This window comes from Melanotaenia boesemani, chromosome 16 (genome assembly GCF_017639745.1).
Source record: "Melanotaenia boesemani isolate fMelBoe1 chromosome 16, fMelBoe1.pri, whole genome shotgun sequence".
In the NCBI taxonomy this organism is placed as follows: Eukaryota; Metazoa; Chordata; class Actinopteri; order Atheriniformes; family Melanotaeniidae; genus Melanotaenia; species Melanotaenia boesemani.
This window is the reverse complement of record NC_055697.1, coordinates 17,013,537-17,032,975: the sequence shown is the minus strand read 5'-3', so window position 1 is coordinate 17,032,975 and position 19,439 is coordinate 17,013,537. Positions and strand designations below refer to the sequence as shown.

The 19,439-nt window shown below is 39.2% G+C and overlaps 1 protein-coding gene across 1 annotated transcript; it reads right to left on the bottom strand.

Annotated features, from left to right (window-relative positions):
• Positions 1 to 214: 214 nt before the first annotated feature.
• Positions 215 to 11,723, bottom strand: sfrp5 (secreted frizzled-related protein 5). The gene is made up of 3 exons (XM_042011218.1): positions 10,786 to 11,723; positions 4,343 to 4,420; positions 215 to 1,806 (listed from the first exon to the last, which is right to left on the bottom strand). Exons 1-3 carry the CDS (start codon positions 11,336 to 11,338, stop codon positions 1,478 to 1,480), a joined length of 960 nt encoding a protein of 319 aa, XP_041867152.1. The 5' UTR covers positions 11,339 to 11,723; the 3' UTR covers positions 215 to 1,477.
• Between the last annotated feature and the right edge of the window lie 7,716 nt (positions 11,724 to 19,439).

Here is a 19,439-nt window from a genome sequence, read left to right as displayed (position 1 = left end):
AATGTAATCATTTAAATGTAAAATAATGAAAAACAAATCCTTTATTTCAAATGGAAGATTAAATTATTAAAGTGGCAGACACAGGAGAGTACCATGCACTGAATGGAAGGAAATGAAAACAAAATTTTAAATGTGACTCATCCTGGCAAACATTCTTGTCCAGACTATACATGTCCACTTTATGTTTTATCTTCAATGACAACAAAACAAAACATTTAGAAATATATTCTTTATAAAAATTTCAAATATATTTTTATTCATTTACGTTTTTGAAAAGCAAAGATCTATTTCAGTAACAGAACTACTTACAGGTTAATATGTTAGACAATAATGTCAAAGTTAAATTTTCATCTTTCATTGCTACTGCAACAGTGTATTCAGGTGCTATGTCTGAATGTATGATTTCTGCTTTCATACCATGTGAGTTTAACTGAAGCAAATTTAAAGATTTAAGTACATTAATAATAAAAACAAATAAACAAAACAACAAAACATTTGAAGACCGATAGTGAAAAATGACGAGTACCAGAGACTTATCAATCCAACAATGCTGGTTCTGTCCAAAGTCTCTTTCTTTCTCTTTTGCTCTCTTTTACATTCCACTTGTTTTCAGAAAGATGTCTGTTCTGCCTTTGTTTCCTTCTCTCTCCAATTGAAAAGACAAAAATAATTCAAGTGTCCGTCATTCAGGCCACAAAAACGGTGCTGTCCAAAGTCAGTGGAGGCATCAGTCCTTCAGCCTGTCTCATCTGATCCATTATCTTTCCCACAGTGGATTAAATAAAAAAAAGGAAGAAAAGCCTAGTTTTCTAATAATCTAATATTCGTCTGAATTGCCTACTTTTTACATTATTAAAACATACACTTAAGTGGGTCACCTACATTTCTCTGCTTTGATGTTTTGTTTTGTTTTTGTTTTATCTAAGAGTCCTGTGCCAGCATTGTACGATCATTTTCAGTACTCTTTTTACACAGAAACAAGCCTTTCCTACCCCACTGTTCTCATTCTGTCTGTCTACAATCATCACACTACTGAGGATTTCAACTCCTCTTTCCATTTAATAATGTTACTGTCTGATTGATAAGTTGTTATAAGGTATGATTCATGTAACTGGCTCTACTACATCAGAAGAAGAAAGCAGAAATGTTAAAGAAGGTTGCGTTAGGTTTCGGGGAGGTGGATAAACATGTGTGTTTTTGCTTGGACTTAATATGACATCATTCTGATTAGAAACTCTGTGTGAGGGAGCTGCAACTAAGTCGATCTGAATGACGCCCCTAACTACCTGATTCATGTTTAAGCTGAAAAAATACAAGCTTGTGCACCATCCAAAACCCTGCTGGACTATATATTATAAAGAACTGGTAACAGATTTCAAGGGTGAGGGATGAGTTATTGAAACAGAATTAGATTTGTGAGGAACGGGCTGGAATGTGGGAACAGTCGTGGTTTCTGCAAACACAGCAGCAAGCCACTTCACTGGAAGACAGTGTGGTAGGTGGGGCACTGATGGGATTTCATAAACTTGATGGCAAACTTGAGCTCCTTGCTTTTCTTGTCCCATTTGTGAATGGACATGAGCAGCAACTGCTGGTCCACTTTACGTCCCATGATCAGGAAGTGGGATCCCAGACTGTCTAGCTGGGCGCAGGGACAGTTGGCACCATTTTTAATGTACAGGGTAAGCTTCTTTAAGTCCTTCTTCCTGAGCACGCCCTGCTTCAAAACCTTCTTCTTCTTTTGTGCTGCAATCAGCTTCCGGTCACCTTTCTCCTTTTTCACTTCCTTGATTTTCATCTTTAGGGCTGAAAGAGAAGAAACGGAGCTAGGTCAGTTTTGATTTCACAATGTTGAGTGTGTTAAAATGCAAATTTCTTCAATTTGCAACAATATTCCCATCAACTATCTTGTGGAGAGTCTTATTGTACATGATGTTGCAGATGAAATTGCTGTTAAAGGTCTGGTTTCCAGATCTTTTGCCAAATCAAAATTCAAGTTAAATATTTATTTTTAAGTCAAGTTTAAGTTAATTCAGAATAACTGTTTCCTGGAGTCTAGCAGTCAGGTTTAGGTTAGGTTTCTGGTTCTGGTTTTTAGACTGAATACCAAAACATAAACCCAAAACACAGATTACAACATGAGTAATGTCACTACAGAGAATTCCCATTACGTGCTTGCTGTCCCATCATTTACACAACTTCTTAAAATCACTCCTTTTAATCAGGATTATGACCAGATGTAAGCTGTGTCCCTCCTTCGGAGGAGAGTTGTGTATCGTTAGGCAGATTTACAGAACTTTGTACAGTTTTCATTAAGCACAGGTTAATCAGCCCAAAGTGCTGGCTTATATCTCCCACTGAGTTATATGTTTATAAGTTCAATTTTTTTAAATGCTAGAGATTAAAATTAAACCTGCAAGCATTTGGGAAAGGGAACTCTCTAGGTGAACATTTTGACAGGTGAAATTAATCATGGGTTGGGTGAAGGTGCAGCATAAGTATAAAACATTACTATGTATGCTGGTCTGTTGGAAGATTGCCATTTCACTTCTCGCCTGCTTGTCTGTGGTTGCATGAACACCTCTCAGTACACTCTGATAGGTATACTGTACATGTGAAGTGATAGCACACTCGAGAAGGAATGTGTGTACTGAGCTGCCCCTCATTCACATCCTGATTCACATCCACTTCTTTCGCTGAATGTGTGTGTATTCATGTGCTACATTTACATAACCATGTGCCGCAGCATGTGTATATTTTGTGAATGACTGCATTCATGTATACATGTGTTTGGTAAAAGTATGAAGGATAAAATTGCCACCTTTTGCCCCCTGCCTAACTTTAAATGCCCACCCGTACTTAGTCATATTTAGTCAGAAGTAATGCATTGGGGCCCACTGTGCAGCCTGGCCAGCATCTTTGTGACAAGCTGGGCCCACGTCTTTATACAAACTCACTCCCTTTACTGTGAGCAGAGAGAAGTGTGCTGTCATTTTGAGGAGAAACAGGTTTTCTTCAGGCTAAAGCAAGCAACTTCCTCCACCAACCAGGTGTACATGTGCTGCGAGACTAGTGTCCCACCCTCTATTTTTATTATGTGTACCCTGCTGCTGGATGGTACAGCAAGAATTGTAAGGAGATCAGAGATCAAAAGTGGACTGCAACAAAGCACAAAAATGCTCTGAGGGCGAACAGTGTCCGAAAATGGATAGGTGGTAGCACACAAGAGCCATGACATCAAGCTTTTATCAGTTATGTTTCTATAGAGGATCATAAAAGAATGATTCTCACCTTGATCTCAACATCCATTCATTACTGATAGCCTTTTCATCTTATTGTCATGTCTTATATGATCACTTACATTTTCTGCTGATAGATACCTATATGACTGGCTGTTTGCTGTCACAATGTTTCATTTTAATCATCTGGAAGAACGTGTGTTGTGCTTTCATCCTTGTGTTAAAAGACTGGGATGTTTAATCCTGTAATTTAGCAGATAAATAAATAACTATTGTCATTATTAATTCTAGAGGATGAGCCTGTATTTTGTGAAGAAGGCTCACAAATATGTATGTTGTTCTGCTGTATACGATGGATGTATTTTATAAAGGACCATGCATACTGATCATATTCATTTTCTAGGTGTGGTTAATTGTGATATATTAACAAACTTTTAAACTTAGCTTGCAAAGTTTTCCTTTTTTTTATTTACAGTTTGGTGCTCAGAATCTTATAACCAGAGGAAACAGAGGAAAATGAGTCTAAGTCAAAATGCTGGGGCAAGTGTCCATGAAAGCAGAAATTCAAGTATGATTATGACGTAACAAAAGCCCCAAAAAGCAGAAATAATGGAATAAATATGTTCTGGTATGTTCTGGTCATTATTGTAGCAATACTGGAATTCTGCGAAGAAGACAATTTAATAAGTAGTGGTGAACAAACATTAGGTACAATAATTAAATTAATTAATTAATCATTTCAAGATAAGAATAATGGTTATGCTAGACGATGGACTTCTGTAAAGCGTATGCTACCCATTAATTTCCGCAAATGCAGCCAATAGTATGAGGGGTAAAAGGGGAGAAAGGCAAATTGACATGAAGCTAGTAAAATGTAGGGAAAATGTGAAAAAATATTCATTTGTATTCCCATCTTTTCTTCATTTCAAGACCTCTAAAATTTTCTGAAATATTCTTAATGGCAGTAAATGCTTCTGTCCTTTTGCATGCTTGTTATTTATATTATTAATAGCAGTAACAAACTTATTTATATACTTAAGATTCTTAAAATCTGTAGATGTTTCTCTACCTCTGTATTTTCCTTTCTGGTTTCTACTACTCACCGAAGTCGCTGGCGCAGTAATGCTCCATGATGTTGTCTGTTTTCAGCTCGTTGTCACATGGCGGGCACACCTTGGACACTAAAAAGACAGAAAAATAATTTGTCATCACACTTAATTTGCTGCCATTAATAAACTAATATCTAACAGCAAGTTGAGGGCCTTATTGCTGAAGTGTAGTCAGCAAAACCAAAGCTGTGCCTGTGTTAAATATTACAACCTTGAACACTTTTGAGCCACATATTTGCAGCCAACATCAGCTCCTCTTGTCAGATGCTATTTGCCACGGAGCAAATACTTAGTCCAGCAGACTGACTGATGTTTGCCTTGTAATTACACTGGAGAAAATGTTTTTATTCTGCATGTTGTATATTTTGGTGGTGCAGGCGTGGTCTTGGCTGTGCAGAAAGGTAAATGCTTGGGCAGCAGCTGCTGAACACGGTGAAAAGTGATTCAGCAGGCAGACACAGTGCTTGGGCCATACAGCAACCGCACATTGTGAAACAGCGAGAAGAAATCAAAACAACAAGTTCTGTTTATTTGTAACTCAAAATTTATAGTCATGCGTGTTTTTGCTCTAGAGCATGTTTAGCCTGACTTACTTTGATATGGGGTTTTGGGAATGTAATTGTGTACCCACATACTGAAGACACATGATGATAGTGAAATGCCTCACATGAATGTTTTGTAGTTTTTTAACTGCAAGACCTTGCTTGTATTTTTTCTCTTTTTTTTGTACCCCCATTGCATATGATTCCATGTGCAAATCCCTGTGAATCATTTATATATTGATAAAACAGACAAAATAAGGTTGGAAATGTGATTAATCATTTTGTAATTATATTTTGACCTTTCATTTGTAGAAATAGAACCATTTAGAAAAAAATGTTAGTTGCATGACTCTCTCACACAGACATATACAGCCATGTAATCTTCACCAAAGGCCGTTTGATATAAACATAATTGCAGCCTATACCCCACATGATCCATATAAAGTTGGTTGTAGGCTCTAAACCACCAATTACAGCCCTCACATCCCCAAAACAAATTGGAGACAGATGATTGAATAAAGTCAAATACTAGAAAGGGTCATGGGCAGAAAAAGGCCAAACAAATCTGATTTCCGACAAATTTTCCAAAGGGAAAACAGTGCAAGATTAAGATAACTGCTTAGATGAGAGCTACATTTTTTATTCATTCACCACAATATCGGAAAAAAAAAAAAAAAATTTCCTCATTCTCTCACACTTTTCTTCCTCTTACAAACACACATGGGACAGTCTTCACACAGTTCCGCCCCTGGGTTAAAAGTCAGGGTTCAGAGGTTATCACCCCAGTCCAGACCTGAGCGTCTGGTCAGATAATGAGTGGGGTCAAAGTTTAGCATGCCTCGCTGCTTGGGTCACAGGGAGGTGAGCCCCTTAACCACCACTGAGTGTATGTAAATGTGTGTGTGTGCATGTCAGAGGTAGTTGAACCATATTCTTGTAGAGTAACTGCCAGTTTTTCTCCTCCAAGTGTTCCCATGCTTTCACAGGCAGGAGGCCTGCAAGGCCTACAGGGTCAGGCATCTAATTGTCTGGTGTTGACATAAAGACCGGGACAGGAGCATGCAAACACACACTCACACACAAACATGCACAGCTCAAGAAACAATGAAACTTTTCTGTATTTGTCTGTTTTGAGCAATTTGCTTGAAGCTGTTGCGTCTTATTCAGCCTCTGCGTTAATTTATTCTGCTTTCACAGGGGTGGTATGTTGGCAGGAGGCCCAGCTGTGCCGATGCCAGAGCATGTGTCAGGAGAAAGCAGCGCCTCCACAGTTCAGCTTGGACTGAAAACCACCATTTGGATACCGCTGAGAAATCACTTAAGTGATATCTGCCTCATTACTGGTCTCTGTCGAGGGAATCACCATCACCTTCTGATGGGAATCAGCCCTGCAGTCCTATTTTTTTATTTTGTTTTTTCCTGGACACATTTTTATACAGCAAATATTTAACATGAAGGCATCATCTCTACACTCTACACATCAGAACAATTCTTTACATTCCAGATGACTAAACGGTGAAAATTATGTTCTTGTCAGGGTTGACTTTGGACTTGACTACTCCTTGTGTGCTAGTTTTGGCACTGTTTTGCTTGTCTATAAACTTAATTATGAAGACTATAACATTCCAATTGCTTCTGACAAATATTATTGTCTCACAGGGCTTTTGTTGTTGAGGATGAGGAGCTGGGAGTTGATGAGTAAGGTTAAAAGGAAAAAGATGATGGGCGCAGTATGAGCAGGGAGGTGGTCCATTAGAAAACGCTGCTGTTAATCTTTAAAAATGTCAGTGAAAGTGGAAATGGTGAGCGGCAAGCCTCCAAAAATCTACTTGCACAACTTCACTTAGTCATTGCTATGTGGTTAATATCACTTTCTCCATTTCACTCTCTTATTCCTGCTGTGTCTTATGCCTGTCATATCTCCAAAAAATCTCCAACAAAAACATATTGAACTTGTTTGAGTGCACTTTTGATGTTGAGCACAAAAATGTGAAAGTCCCTTGTAAGCTACTTTTGGGATAAAAAAACCTTTGCATGGATGTTTCATTTTGTCCTGTATGACTACAAAAAAAAGAAACACTGATGCCATTATTGTTTATTTTGATGTCAATAATATGTGCAGTAGAAAATGAGTTTAATCCAGAAAACAACAACATTAATTATGAACATCACAAAATCCCTTAAGCGCAAAGTGCTACTTAAATAAACCCAAACAATGCACATTTACCATTACATGATCTATAAGTGTATCTTCCATTTATTTTAAACAATAGTTGCATTTCTGTGTGAAATTTGCTTAATAGTCACATGCTTCTGTCACACACACCATCATACAAAGGCCAGCTTGATCTAACAGTATGATCATGCACCTCATCTCTTGCAGCCTGAGTGTCACAACCACTTTTATTAGAAGAACGTTCCATTTAAAGTATGCTCGGGTCACTATCTCATGCCTCATTTGGGCCCTTTAAGTTATGAGCAGCAACACTTATGACATAAAATGGTACTGTGCCGGAGATGAAATGCAGCGTGTGATTTATGTCCAAGGGCCTCACATCTGTTTAAATGTGGCATGCTGACAGACAGAGGAGGGCTTAAACATGGCCCAAAGGCAGCCCCCCTGGGCCCCCTAAAACAAAGCACGCTCCTTGCATCTGTAGGAATCCTATACAGAAGAAAAAATACACTCTCAAAAGGTCTCAGGAGTCTTCCATGCATGGAGCATTGGATCACATTTTCCTTTTCATATAGCAGCCAGGGCCACATGAGTAGCACCCATTGTGCTGCTAGAGACCTGACAGTTTGTCTGATTTAACATGCTTGTAACTTAAACTGAGCTGCATCACAGAGAGAGTGACGAGGAAAGGCAACATCTTTCATGCATTTTCACTATAAATAGCAAATCCTCTAAGCAAATATACATCTTCAGATATCCAGTGTAGAACCTTGTCTGTCTTTATCAGTCTTACTGATTTACTGATACAGGCAGTAGCTAAAAGCAGCATCATTACAGAGTTTATGGTGCAACGTTAGATGTTCTCTGCCTGACAGACTGAGCTGAGCTGGGCTTTTCTACTCACGGGATTCCTAGGCCCTCTTCTGTCAGCAGTCTGCTTGTCTTCCCTAGTATAATATACAGACTTGTGTTTCACATAATCACACCCTACAGGCTACCGATTCCCACAGACACACACAATCTGAGCTCAGGTGGTGGAGTTCCTCTCACTTTTGGCTGTGGCAGAGAGGTGGAAAGTGAATCTAACTCTGTACTGTTAGTTTCCACATGTAATTGCAGAATAGCTCAGATAGCATCTGGGCCTCCTGGATGGGAAGAGCAGCAGGTAGTGCAGCACTTAATTCATGTGATTGACCCAGCGCCTCCAGATTAGGCTGGATTGCCCCAGGATTCCTTTCTATGATCCCTTATAAGGAGAATCGCTGGTGTCCTCCAATGACACTGAGGGTTCCCAGAAAACTCACTTCTAAGGGTTCTTAACTGAAATTCCTTTTTTATTATTGCTGGCTGTCTTTCTGGGATGTGTGTGTGTGTGTGTGTGTGTGTGTGTGTGTGTGTGTGTGTGTGTGTGTGTGTGTGTGTGTGTGTGTGTGTGTGTGTGTGTGTGTGTGTGTTTGTGTCTCTCTCTCTCTCTCTGTGTGTGTATTTGTTTTAGAGCCAAAAACTTGTCCTCATGATGGCCTCATCGGCACATCTGAGAATCTCTGGTTCTTAGCAAAATGTCAGTGACTAAGCCTTCGGGCAAAAAGTGATATGGGTTCATTCTCAGTTTCAAACACACACACACACACGCATTTGTAAAAACAGACTTTAATGTAATTGTTCAACTCAACAATCATTCAATGTTTGATCTAACCTGATTCTGATCATCTGATTACTCAAAAAGGGAATTACATTGATTTTGATCTTTTTTCTTTTTCTTTTTAAATTTTTTGACTAAAATGTTGAAAACCAGACAGGAAAAAAGTTCCCTCATCATAGTTGCACTGAACTTGCACCACTTTCAATAATCTATCTGACTCTGATCTTTATTTGATTAGATAGGATCAATAAACAGTTGTCTGTTGGAGGGGGTGGCAGATGAAGTTTGAGCTGCCTCCTTCACCAAGAGCATTTAAAATAATGACTTATGACTCTGCAAAGCTAAAATGTCACATAGTTGATTCCAGTCCTACAATAACTGGACAAACATTTTCCTTAATGGAACAAGTCAGTTGTCTATTAATTCAGCTGAGACTGCTCCAATAATCGATGGTGGGGAGATGGTTAGATGTCAGTCTGCTGTGAACATTGTTTATAAAAGCAAAGATCTGTCTCAGCTGCAGAACTTAAATGTTTTGGGGATTTATTGGCTTTCCTTTTAGCACTTTAAGGAATCAGTTAAGTCTGTCAAAGAACAGCTGGAGTAAAAGGAAGCATATATTTTTGTTAGACTGGATTTCAGCATGCGGAAACAGGAGCAAAAAAAAAAAAAAAAAAAAAAGGGTGAAATATTCAAATAAACAGAATAAGGTGAGTAATGAAAAGATGTTAAGAATGAAGGACTTTCTCCAAACCTCTTAAGAAGCAGCTTTTCTCCACTTTTATGCTCTGTATACCTCTCTTCATTCTCCTGCTTCCCTCTTCTTTCGCTCCTCTCCATTCGGCTTTCTCACGAACAGTCAGACTTTCTCTGTCTGCACCTCTTGTTCCATCATGTTGGCTAATTATCAGGAGCTCAGTAATTGGCCTTCTAGCTAATTGGCCCACTGGCTGCCAGACCCAACAAAAGCTGAGCGGACTGGGACACAGTGGGGACTGTCCCACTCCACTGTCTAAAGACTCTCATCGACTCCCTCTCAGCAATTACTGCTTTTATGAAGAGGCTGCTTAAGTCAGCATGCTACACACACACACACACACACACACACACATGCAAACACCTATTTAATGTCTCATAAGTTCCCACTCACTTTTTAGAGACCATTATTTGGCCATCTGTCTGTCCTCCCCCAGTTGATGATAAAGACGTGTATAAAGTATATTTTTATGTATGCTCATTAATTAACATTTTGCAGATTAGCTTCCATAGGGCTAATACTAACATTAAATGTTCTCCTATAACTCAGTTATTAGAGTGATTGATTAGCTGTAGATGGAGGTCTACTGATAAAAGTGAGTGTGCATGCATGCAAGTGTTTGTAACCCTTCTTAAAGAAGAAAAAAAATTGGGCATATATATCAACACAGTCCATTTATCTTAACTTGGTGAGTGATCTGGTCACTGGAGTCTCTCTGTCTCCCCTATCTGTCCCTGCCTGAGGCAAATGAGCTTTCGTGAACTGTCCACTTATTCAAGAACTCTCACCTTTAGACTCTTTCTGCTCCTTTTTCTGTCTATCTCCCACTTACACTTTCTTATTATTACCACAGTGCAGGGTAATCATATGAGTCTTATATCCATGTAGTCTAGAGCCACTTGCTGTATTGATTGTGCAGTCTTGAACTTACATCTGGTTTAGTTATGTTGGTAATGAGATAAATTATTGACATGAAATTTGCAATGTTTCCTAATTTATGTCTCTATTTATGTTTTGAATGGGAGTATTTGTGTCCAAATATCAGATATAAAGTTAAGCAATAATAAACTTTTTTTTTTTTCAGCTTTAACTGAATTTAAGATTCTTGCTACTTTGCACTGATATGCTTCACTCACATGATGCAGTACTTTAAATTTAAAAAGATCATGAAATTACAACTTGTGTAAAGTGTCAGTAAACATGTAGCCTACTGTTAAAGCTGTAAATTTGACCAGAACCTTCTTCAGTAGCTACAGATTAAAACCAGACCTTTTGCTTATGGAGATGCTTTTTGTGTGAGCGTACAAATAGCTGCCCTACCTGGTGGTGGGGTTGCGTGGTTCCCAGTGAACTGCATTGGGATACAGAGGTCGTTATCGATGGGAAACTTTTCGCAGGTCAGCATATCTGGCCACGGGAAGCCATAGGTCTCCATCACCGGAGCACAGCTGTCCCTGACAGCCTCGCACAGTGAGCGGCATGGATAGATGGGCCTGTCCAGACACACAGGAGTGAACAACGAACACAGAAAGACCTGTGTGTCAGCATGGCACCTTTTGGCCAGGAGGGGCACCCAGCTGCCAGCCTGCTGCTTGACTTCTGGCATGGTCTCGTGATCCAGGAGGTTGGGAAGCCTCATCTTCTTGTAGCCCACATTGTGGCACAGACGAAGGTCAGCTGGTATGTCCACACACTGGGGTTGCTTGGTGTAGAAGCGACCATTGTGGTAGTTGTCCGACTGCCAATTGTAGTAGTCGTACTCATCTGCAGCCACGATGGTAAGGAGGAGGAGGGTGAAGAGCGACAGGCCCAATGCCAAGCTGAGGGAGCCCTGGGTTAATGCCCATTTGGGGCTCTTTTTTCCTTGTGCCATGCCTTTCTGAGTTCAGACTAACAATTCAAGAAGGCAATATCCAAAGCCTTCAAAGTAACTCAGTGAAGACAAAATGCAAAAAGAAGAGAGGAACAATTGGGGCTGACGTACAAGCTGTAATCCTTTTTTTTTCTCTTGAGAATAGATGCAGCGGACTGAAAACAAAAGTGTTTAATTCCCTTCTTCCCTGGAGAGTCAGCCCTCTAAAGCCTCCCTGAAACACCTCCCTGTGTGTATGTATGTGTGCCTCAGGTAATGGAGTGGGGAGGCAGCAGTCAAGGACGGGGGAGCACGCAAGTAGGACTTCTAATTTTTCTAACTTGCCCTTTCACAGTTTTGCACTCGCCTGCCCTTGCCCTCTCTTAGAACTGCCTCCAACCCTCCTCTGTTCTCTATCAGTCTCTAGCTGTAAAGAGGAGTACCTAGGTTTTTAAGAGGCAGTGGTGGCAGCCTTCCGCAGCTGCCTGCCCCCCTAACAGTGTCCCAGACCATTCATCCTCCTACTGGCCTCCCTTGGACTCACTCACAACAGCAACAGCCAATCACAATGCCAGAGGGAGGCTCCCACTGGCCTACAGGACACTCCTTCTGCCCCTTATTCTCAAAGAATCTCTCCTTTACAACAAGTTAATAGGAGAAGGTAAGAGAGAAATCTTTTGGCAAGTTCCTCCAGCTGTAGTTTTATATTTACTGATCAAATGTCCAAGACTCTTTTGTTAGAAACACTCTCTAGAGATGCTGTAACAAATTTTGCCTTTTCTTTTATTCCAAGAATCTCCCTCCACACATAACAAAGGACGTCTGATTGGCATTTAAGTCTGCTCTCTTCATTAGCTTGAGACAGTCTGGCAGCAGCCCTCTGCTGGTACCAACACACATTCACAAGCACAACTGCAAATGCAAAACATTCAAGTGGGATAAATGAATGTGGTGGGAGGAGGTGCAGCGTGGGAGACGCGAGGTTACAGAGGGCTGGTTTGTGCAGCTACAGGTGGCTAGGTGGTGTGCTGGCACTATGGGAGATATGCTAATGTGTGTGTTGGCTGTGAAAAGAGGCACGCTGCCCTTCTGTCTCTTTCTATCAGTGCCACTGACACAGTGAAGGCCTTCATCTTTGGAGCAAACTCACTAGAGGGGTCACATTCAGATTCAAAAGGCTGTAGCATTGTGAACAGGATGTGGGATCGGTGCCTCACACGCAGGATGTTCTTGCATCTTGCATTTGATCTCCGTCATGCCTTAATGCTTTTCCTCATGTGAATGGACTGTAAATGCAGGTTCATACAAATGATTCTGAAGTGGTTATTTGTTTGCACAAGCAGACATTTTATCACAATATATCAGGATTATGGAAGCACAGGACTCTTCACCTTATAGCTGGGTACTGCTGACACTAAGATGAAGTAAACAGAAATGTGATTTAGGGTTATTTTTGTTTGCCTGTATGTGGCAGATGAGGAGACTAAGGCTGCTGTGTGTTGTGCAGTAAATGGTGAGCTTGAATGAAAATCAGGGGCTGCATCGTTCTTTGCCTGTAGTGTAGAAGATAAAATCCCTGAAACAATCTATATAGTCTAATTCAATAAGAGTAAATCAAGTAGATAAAAGCATGTCTAAATTTGAGAAAACCAACCACAATAATAATAATAATAATCTAAGCACCCATATATTGTCTTGACCATACTTTTACTTATATCCAAAAATTTTGGATTACTGCACAATCTTATCATTCAAGTGGAGTTAGGAATGTTTTCATCCCTGTCTTCTCAAGCTACAATTCAAATCCATGTTGAATAATTTTCGAGCGAACCTCCAGAGTCTGGGAATCCAAAAGCTGTCAGGTGAGCAAACAAGCACAGCATGCTCTGCAAACCTTTGCACCACAGATAATCAATATTACTCACAGCTAGTAATCTGTGGACCTTACTCCTTCATGCAGGAGTGGTTATCTGTGCACACATCACAATCTTGAAGTATCTTGTTTCCACATTAGTGCAGCAGTGACCTATTTTAAGACTGCCAATGTTTCCTCTTGATACAAGCACAGTGTCTTGCCTTCAAGTCAGTAACAAAAGTGTCTTTCATGGTAATCAATCAACAATGGTTGTCTCCTCTTGTTCTCCTTCCCCTAACTGGCCCCTGTGGCCACCGGCCAATCAATTCCTCTCTTAAATTTCAAGCCCTCTGATTGGATGGGGGTTATAAGATTAGGTCCAGCCTGTATTGTTGCGCCTAAAGGTTTAGCATGGTTTGAAAAGAGTGTCTCAGCAATTGTATGAACAAATGTGTGTGTGTGTGTTAAGAGATAGTGGCTGTATGCGTGTGTCAGGGTGATTGTAAAGAGGAAAGGCTGGAGAGTGGGTGAGGTGGTCAGCCGCCCAGATATGCCCTTCAAGCACAGTTTGAATTCCACACCACACAAGAAGATGATGTGGAAACCAACACACACCAGCATGTTGCATGTCTTTCTTTGATTCAGCTTCTACAAAAAGAAAGAAAAACAAAAAATATCACATAAAATCCTAATTAATGAAAAAAAAATTTACTTGTTCAGTTTTTCTCAAGACAGCAATGAAATGTTCGTAGATGCAGCACACAACGACAATTAAGAATTTTGTTTCAGAAATTTATTTTATTTATCGTAAAGCAGAGCAGAGCAGAAAAAAGACTTTCTGCAGATGCAGCTATATACAAAGTTAACAAGGGTTTACAAATAAGTGAATCAACACTGCAAGGGACTGTGCAAAGACTTTATTCATGCAGTAACAGGTTTTCAATAAACCCCCACCTCCTCACCACACACACACACACACACACACACACACACACACACACACACACACACACACACACACACACACACACACACACACACACACACACACACACACACACACATACACACACCAACTTTGCAACAATGGGGATTAGCTTGCTGAGCTGTCAAAACATGTGTGAAACACACAGAACTGTGTCTCCCACAAATAGTTTTTCTTATTTTCTTTATGTCTCTCTCTCTCACTCTCTCTCTCTCCCTCTCTCTCTTACTCACACACACATATCACACACATTGAAAATAAAATGACAAACTTCGGCTTGCCTGATCAATTTTCAAAATGCAAAAAGACTGTTTACTTTCCAGTAACTCAGTATGTCACGCTGGTGATGTAGTAGCTCATTTCCTCTGTGAGTAAAAATGGCTTTGATCTTCTCATCCTACGTATCTGAAACAGTAAAAAGAGGCAAAATAACTGACGTCCAAAACAATTTGGTGTCAGCTTAAGACTGATTTGGAACTGATCTCTAACCTAAAATTGTCAAGAAATCCATGAGAAATTGATTAATCTTATCTACAGACATCCTGAAGAAGGTCCCAAAGTGGCCATGAGAAAGTTTCACTTCCTGAACCAAATCAAGAAACACACATGTTCAACCTGCTTATCAGAACAACAACAACAACAAAAACAACAACAAAAAACAGTTAAAATAACTTGTTCATCTTAACTTGGCGATTATATCTTGTTGTGTAGTTATTTTTATATAAAGTTGTAGTTTGAAGCATTGCAATGTATTTTATATGAATGTTAATATAATACATAAAATTCATCAGGTAGTTTTTTGCACATTTTCATAATTTATTCATAGCACTGTATAAAGAGCAGCGGTGTTAGTCTCCAGACCGCAAGTGATAAATATCCAGGCCGACAGACACATACAAAAACAAAATACATCAGCAAAGAGCTTCATTTCTCCACAAATGTGACAAATGTAGTAGCTGGAGTGCCACCAGGAAATATCAGGGTTTTGTGGTAAGATTGGTTTCTGCCTCACTTTAGTTTGCCTGCTCAGCTTGAGCACAGAAATGACTCAGTCAGAGAGAGGCTACTACACATAGCTGCTGAAATGGGAAGAAATTTTGTTGGAAGATTTTAGCACCACACAGTCACATAGTGCTAAGCCTCTAGATGCCAGTCATGCTGGGCAGTGGTACAGAGATATGCTGCTGTGTTTGCTGTTTCTTGCACTTGGCCTTGTTAAACATAAGTTCATGGTCACACACAATATTTTTTGCTTGAGGTTTACGCTTTTTTCTTTGACTTATTTATCTCCATCAAGTGTCAGGCCATGCTCGTTGTAGCCTCTCCTTTAGATGTCAGGGCTGACAGCAGGGTCAGGAGGAACATTCAGCCACACAGTCAAAAAGACAATTAGACAATTTCTCCTCTCTTTGCCTGCAAGCCACACACACTCCAGCAGACACACTCACACCCCCTTTAACTGTCAACTTAAACCCTTCAGAGCTGGCTTCAGCTTCCCTGCGTCGGACTCTTTGTAAAGAGGCTTTGACCAGCTCATCGTCATGGAACTCAATGTAAAGAGACAGACAGAAGAAAAGGCTTGCCCAACTGAGGCTGAAGGGCTTTTTAGTCTGCAAGTCAGCTTCCAGTAAAAATCTATGAGTGACAGGAGACTTCTTATGAATGTTGTGACAGACATATGCATGAGCATATAAGCACAAGCAGCAGCATACCTATAACAGTCGGGTATTGTAATCGAGCCAGAGGTGATGGCTGTCATCAGGGTTTTGTGTAAAACTTGTTGCCACCGTGCTAAAATTCACACAATTGTTACATGTGTGTAAGCGTGAGTACAGCTGCATGTCCAGTTGGCATTTTTACATGGAAAAAATGTGTTTCCTCCAACTGGGGAATGCAAGCGTCAGCTTCAGTTTCGTCAGTCAGCTCGTTTCCAGCAGCATATGTTTCATCCTAACATCTTGATTTTGTTCACATGCATGCACTACATAACTGTGCAGTCAGCTATAAATAACAAGGGATGAAATAAGAGAGGAGAGCAGGGGAGAAGTTGAAAAGGTAAAATGAACAATGTCCTCAAGAGTGCATCCCCTGGAGAAAATGTATTTTTCACAGACTTCTTGACAGAGCACATTCAAGGCACATTTGGTTGACTTTATGGAGAAAAACTAAAGTTTCTGTTGACTGATTTAACTAACTTCATTACAAGCTGGATGGAGTTAAGAGTAAACCCACCCCCCAGGACAGTTTTACAACTAGATCTGTATGTTTTTAAGGAAATGAAATTGGATCAGTCCAAAGAAGAGATTTGATTAGTTTTGAACTTTCAACAGAAACTCAACAAGTTCCAGGCACTGAAACCTGACTCTACTGTAATGGAGTTTCTTTTAGGGGGAGTTAACTTTGTCAAAGAAACCACAGGGTCAAACTGTTGCAATTCCAGCCACATTCCTATAATTGGTAAGGGAGAATAAATAAACGTGGAGCTTTTTAAGAAAGTTGATTTATTTAAAGAAAGAACATGAAATGTTTTGAAGCTGACCGGTTTCCTCTTTGACCTCTTCCATTTTACTCCTAGCCTGTATGCAAGCTACTGTACAGCTGAGTGGTTTTGCTCTGCTATTACTGTTTAGTGTCATTCCAAGGGTTGCCATTTATAATGTGAACCCAAGTGTGAATTGTATGTTTAGGAAGTTACCACAACATCTGTTGTGATTAATGGGCTGTAGATTTGATTGTCAGACATTTTCCTGTCACTTGATCTGTTAGCCATTATGTGTGTAAGTGTGTTTAGCAATCTATCTACTTGTCTTTCAACATTCAACCATATTTCATTTTTCCTCCCCATCCTATCTCTTCATCTTTTAGTTTTGTAAATGTGTGTGTCTGCATGCCCTGTATCATCTCTGTAATGGTTCAGGTCATCAGTTAAAGCTCAGACCTCACATCTTTTGAGAAATAGAGATAGGAGAAGGATTTTCCCGTATCTCAGTGAAGATTGAATGATAACATCCTGATGGGAGAAAAAGTCTTGGCATTTATGTAGGCCTTCAGTAGTCATTATTTTAAAGTTCTAAGAAGATATGCTACTCACAATCCCTTGGAAACACTATCACAGTTTTAGAAAAATAAATGTGTTTTTATCCTGAGATTTATTATCTCTTTTGTTGTGCCACACCAGTAAAGTTGGTAAATAAACTGGAGCAGCTGATGGATGCCATCTATCACAAAGCTGTTGTTCAAATGTGTTTCATGTGGCTCAGTAACATTGACTCATATAAGACATCAGTATTATTTTTATTATTACTTGCACTTATGGTCCTGTTCTGTTAAAAATCTCTTGGTAACTGTGTGATACATTATCCAGGCCTGTGATATTGCGTAACTGTTTCTACTTTCCTTACACTGTCTTATGAGGAGTTTGTTTTTGGAAGTCCTCTGCTTAGAAGCCTTAACAGTTATTTTTACAGCCTTCCAAATTTCGCAACTCAATAATTGTGACACAAACTAAAAACTTTTTTATCACAATAAAACTATCCTGAATGGCCCCCCAGTGACCACTTTTATGGACACAGTCACATTTTTCAGTTTAATTCCAGCATGACAAAATGAAAAGAACCACAGCAAAATAACAACAACAACAAAAAAAAAAAAAAAAAAAAAAAAAAAAAAAGCCCCAGTTTTCAACAAAGTTCATCCAACTCTTTTCTCTCTTGCAGTATAAACTAAGTAAAATGTTGGTGTTTTACATATTTTTAACCCAGGTATGAGTTCCTACTGTTTGTTTCTTACAACAAACTGTCACATTAAAGTGTGATGTGTTTCATGTTTTTACAATAAAACTATCATGTTAGAATGTGATAAAATCTGGTTATTTTTTTTATCTTTTGGTGGCAGCTGTACACTTCTGTAACTGTCAAGGATCTCTTAATTAAATCACTGGCTTAGTTTTTGCAGTAATTGGTTGGGATTAAAAAGAGATCATAATTAGGGTAAAAAGAAATGAATTTTCATTAATCATTTTAATGGTCATTGTTAGGACTAAAATACATTCTTTTTGCAATGCTAGCATCGCTTTCATGGATGCCCTTTTACATTTTCTCATGCAATTGATTTAACGACAACTAGAGGTCACATAAGTTTGATCATAATGAACCACCTTCTCCAGCTCCCCTGACCTCTTGTGGGGATGTATTTGGGGGAACACACTGTTCTTGTTTCACCAACACCCCTGTTACTGACTTTTTGTGAAGTTTCTGGAGAGCACGTTGAAATATACTGAATTTTAAAAGTTATGGAAATAATAATAACAATCTGAAAATGGAGGTGATGGACATGTGTTTAAATTAAAAGCAGTAAGGATGAATGTGATTTGGAAAAAGAAATTGTAACTGATTATCAAGTGATATGATTATTTTACCGCCTTCTCAAAAATTTTCCTGTCCAAATTCTATTTGTCATGTCAACAGAGTGGCCTCAAGAAGATGAAAGACTAAAGTTAAGGGGATGAAGATATGTGCCAATTAACTGCAATAAAATGGTGACAATTTGCCACTTAACTGATAACATGACATGTATTGAACAGTATTCTTTGATAATTAGCTGGAATGTGACTTTTTAAAATTATTCATAATATCCAACAGATGCTATTTTTGTTCTATCTGTCCTGTTAAAAAAAACAGAGACATCCATTTCATGGACAACTCAACATCTCTCTTTCTCTCTCAGCTGACAGCTGAAAAAGGGTTCTGTTTTTATTTGACTGGCACTTTTTTATTTGACTGGTTTTAAATTAATCCAGTCCCTTTATCATTCATCATTTCATTTGCAATTTCAAATCCAGTTTTTCTATTTTGTGTTATCATTTTCATACCCTTCATTTTTATTTATTTTTTACTGCTTCTCATCATGTAGATCATAAGTTTTTGGAAATATGAAAAATTATATGTTTTTTTTCCCTTCTATTCAGACAATGATAGTAGTATGTTGTAATTAAACCTTATAACATGAAGATAAGAAGACAGAATTAAACATCTTTGACTTAATATGAAATATTACCTTTCCTTTGAGGGTAGGAAAGTAAAACGACCAGTAAATCAAGAGCTTTGCTTTTTGGCTCACTTCCTGCTACACCACAACTGACCGATGCAAAGTTCGCATCACTGCAGATGCCGCACCGATCCGCCTGTCAATCTCCCACTCCATCCTTCCCTCACTCATGAACAAGACCATGAGATACTTGAACTCCTACACTTGGGGCAGGACCTCATTCCCAACCTGGAACA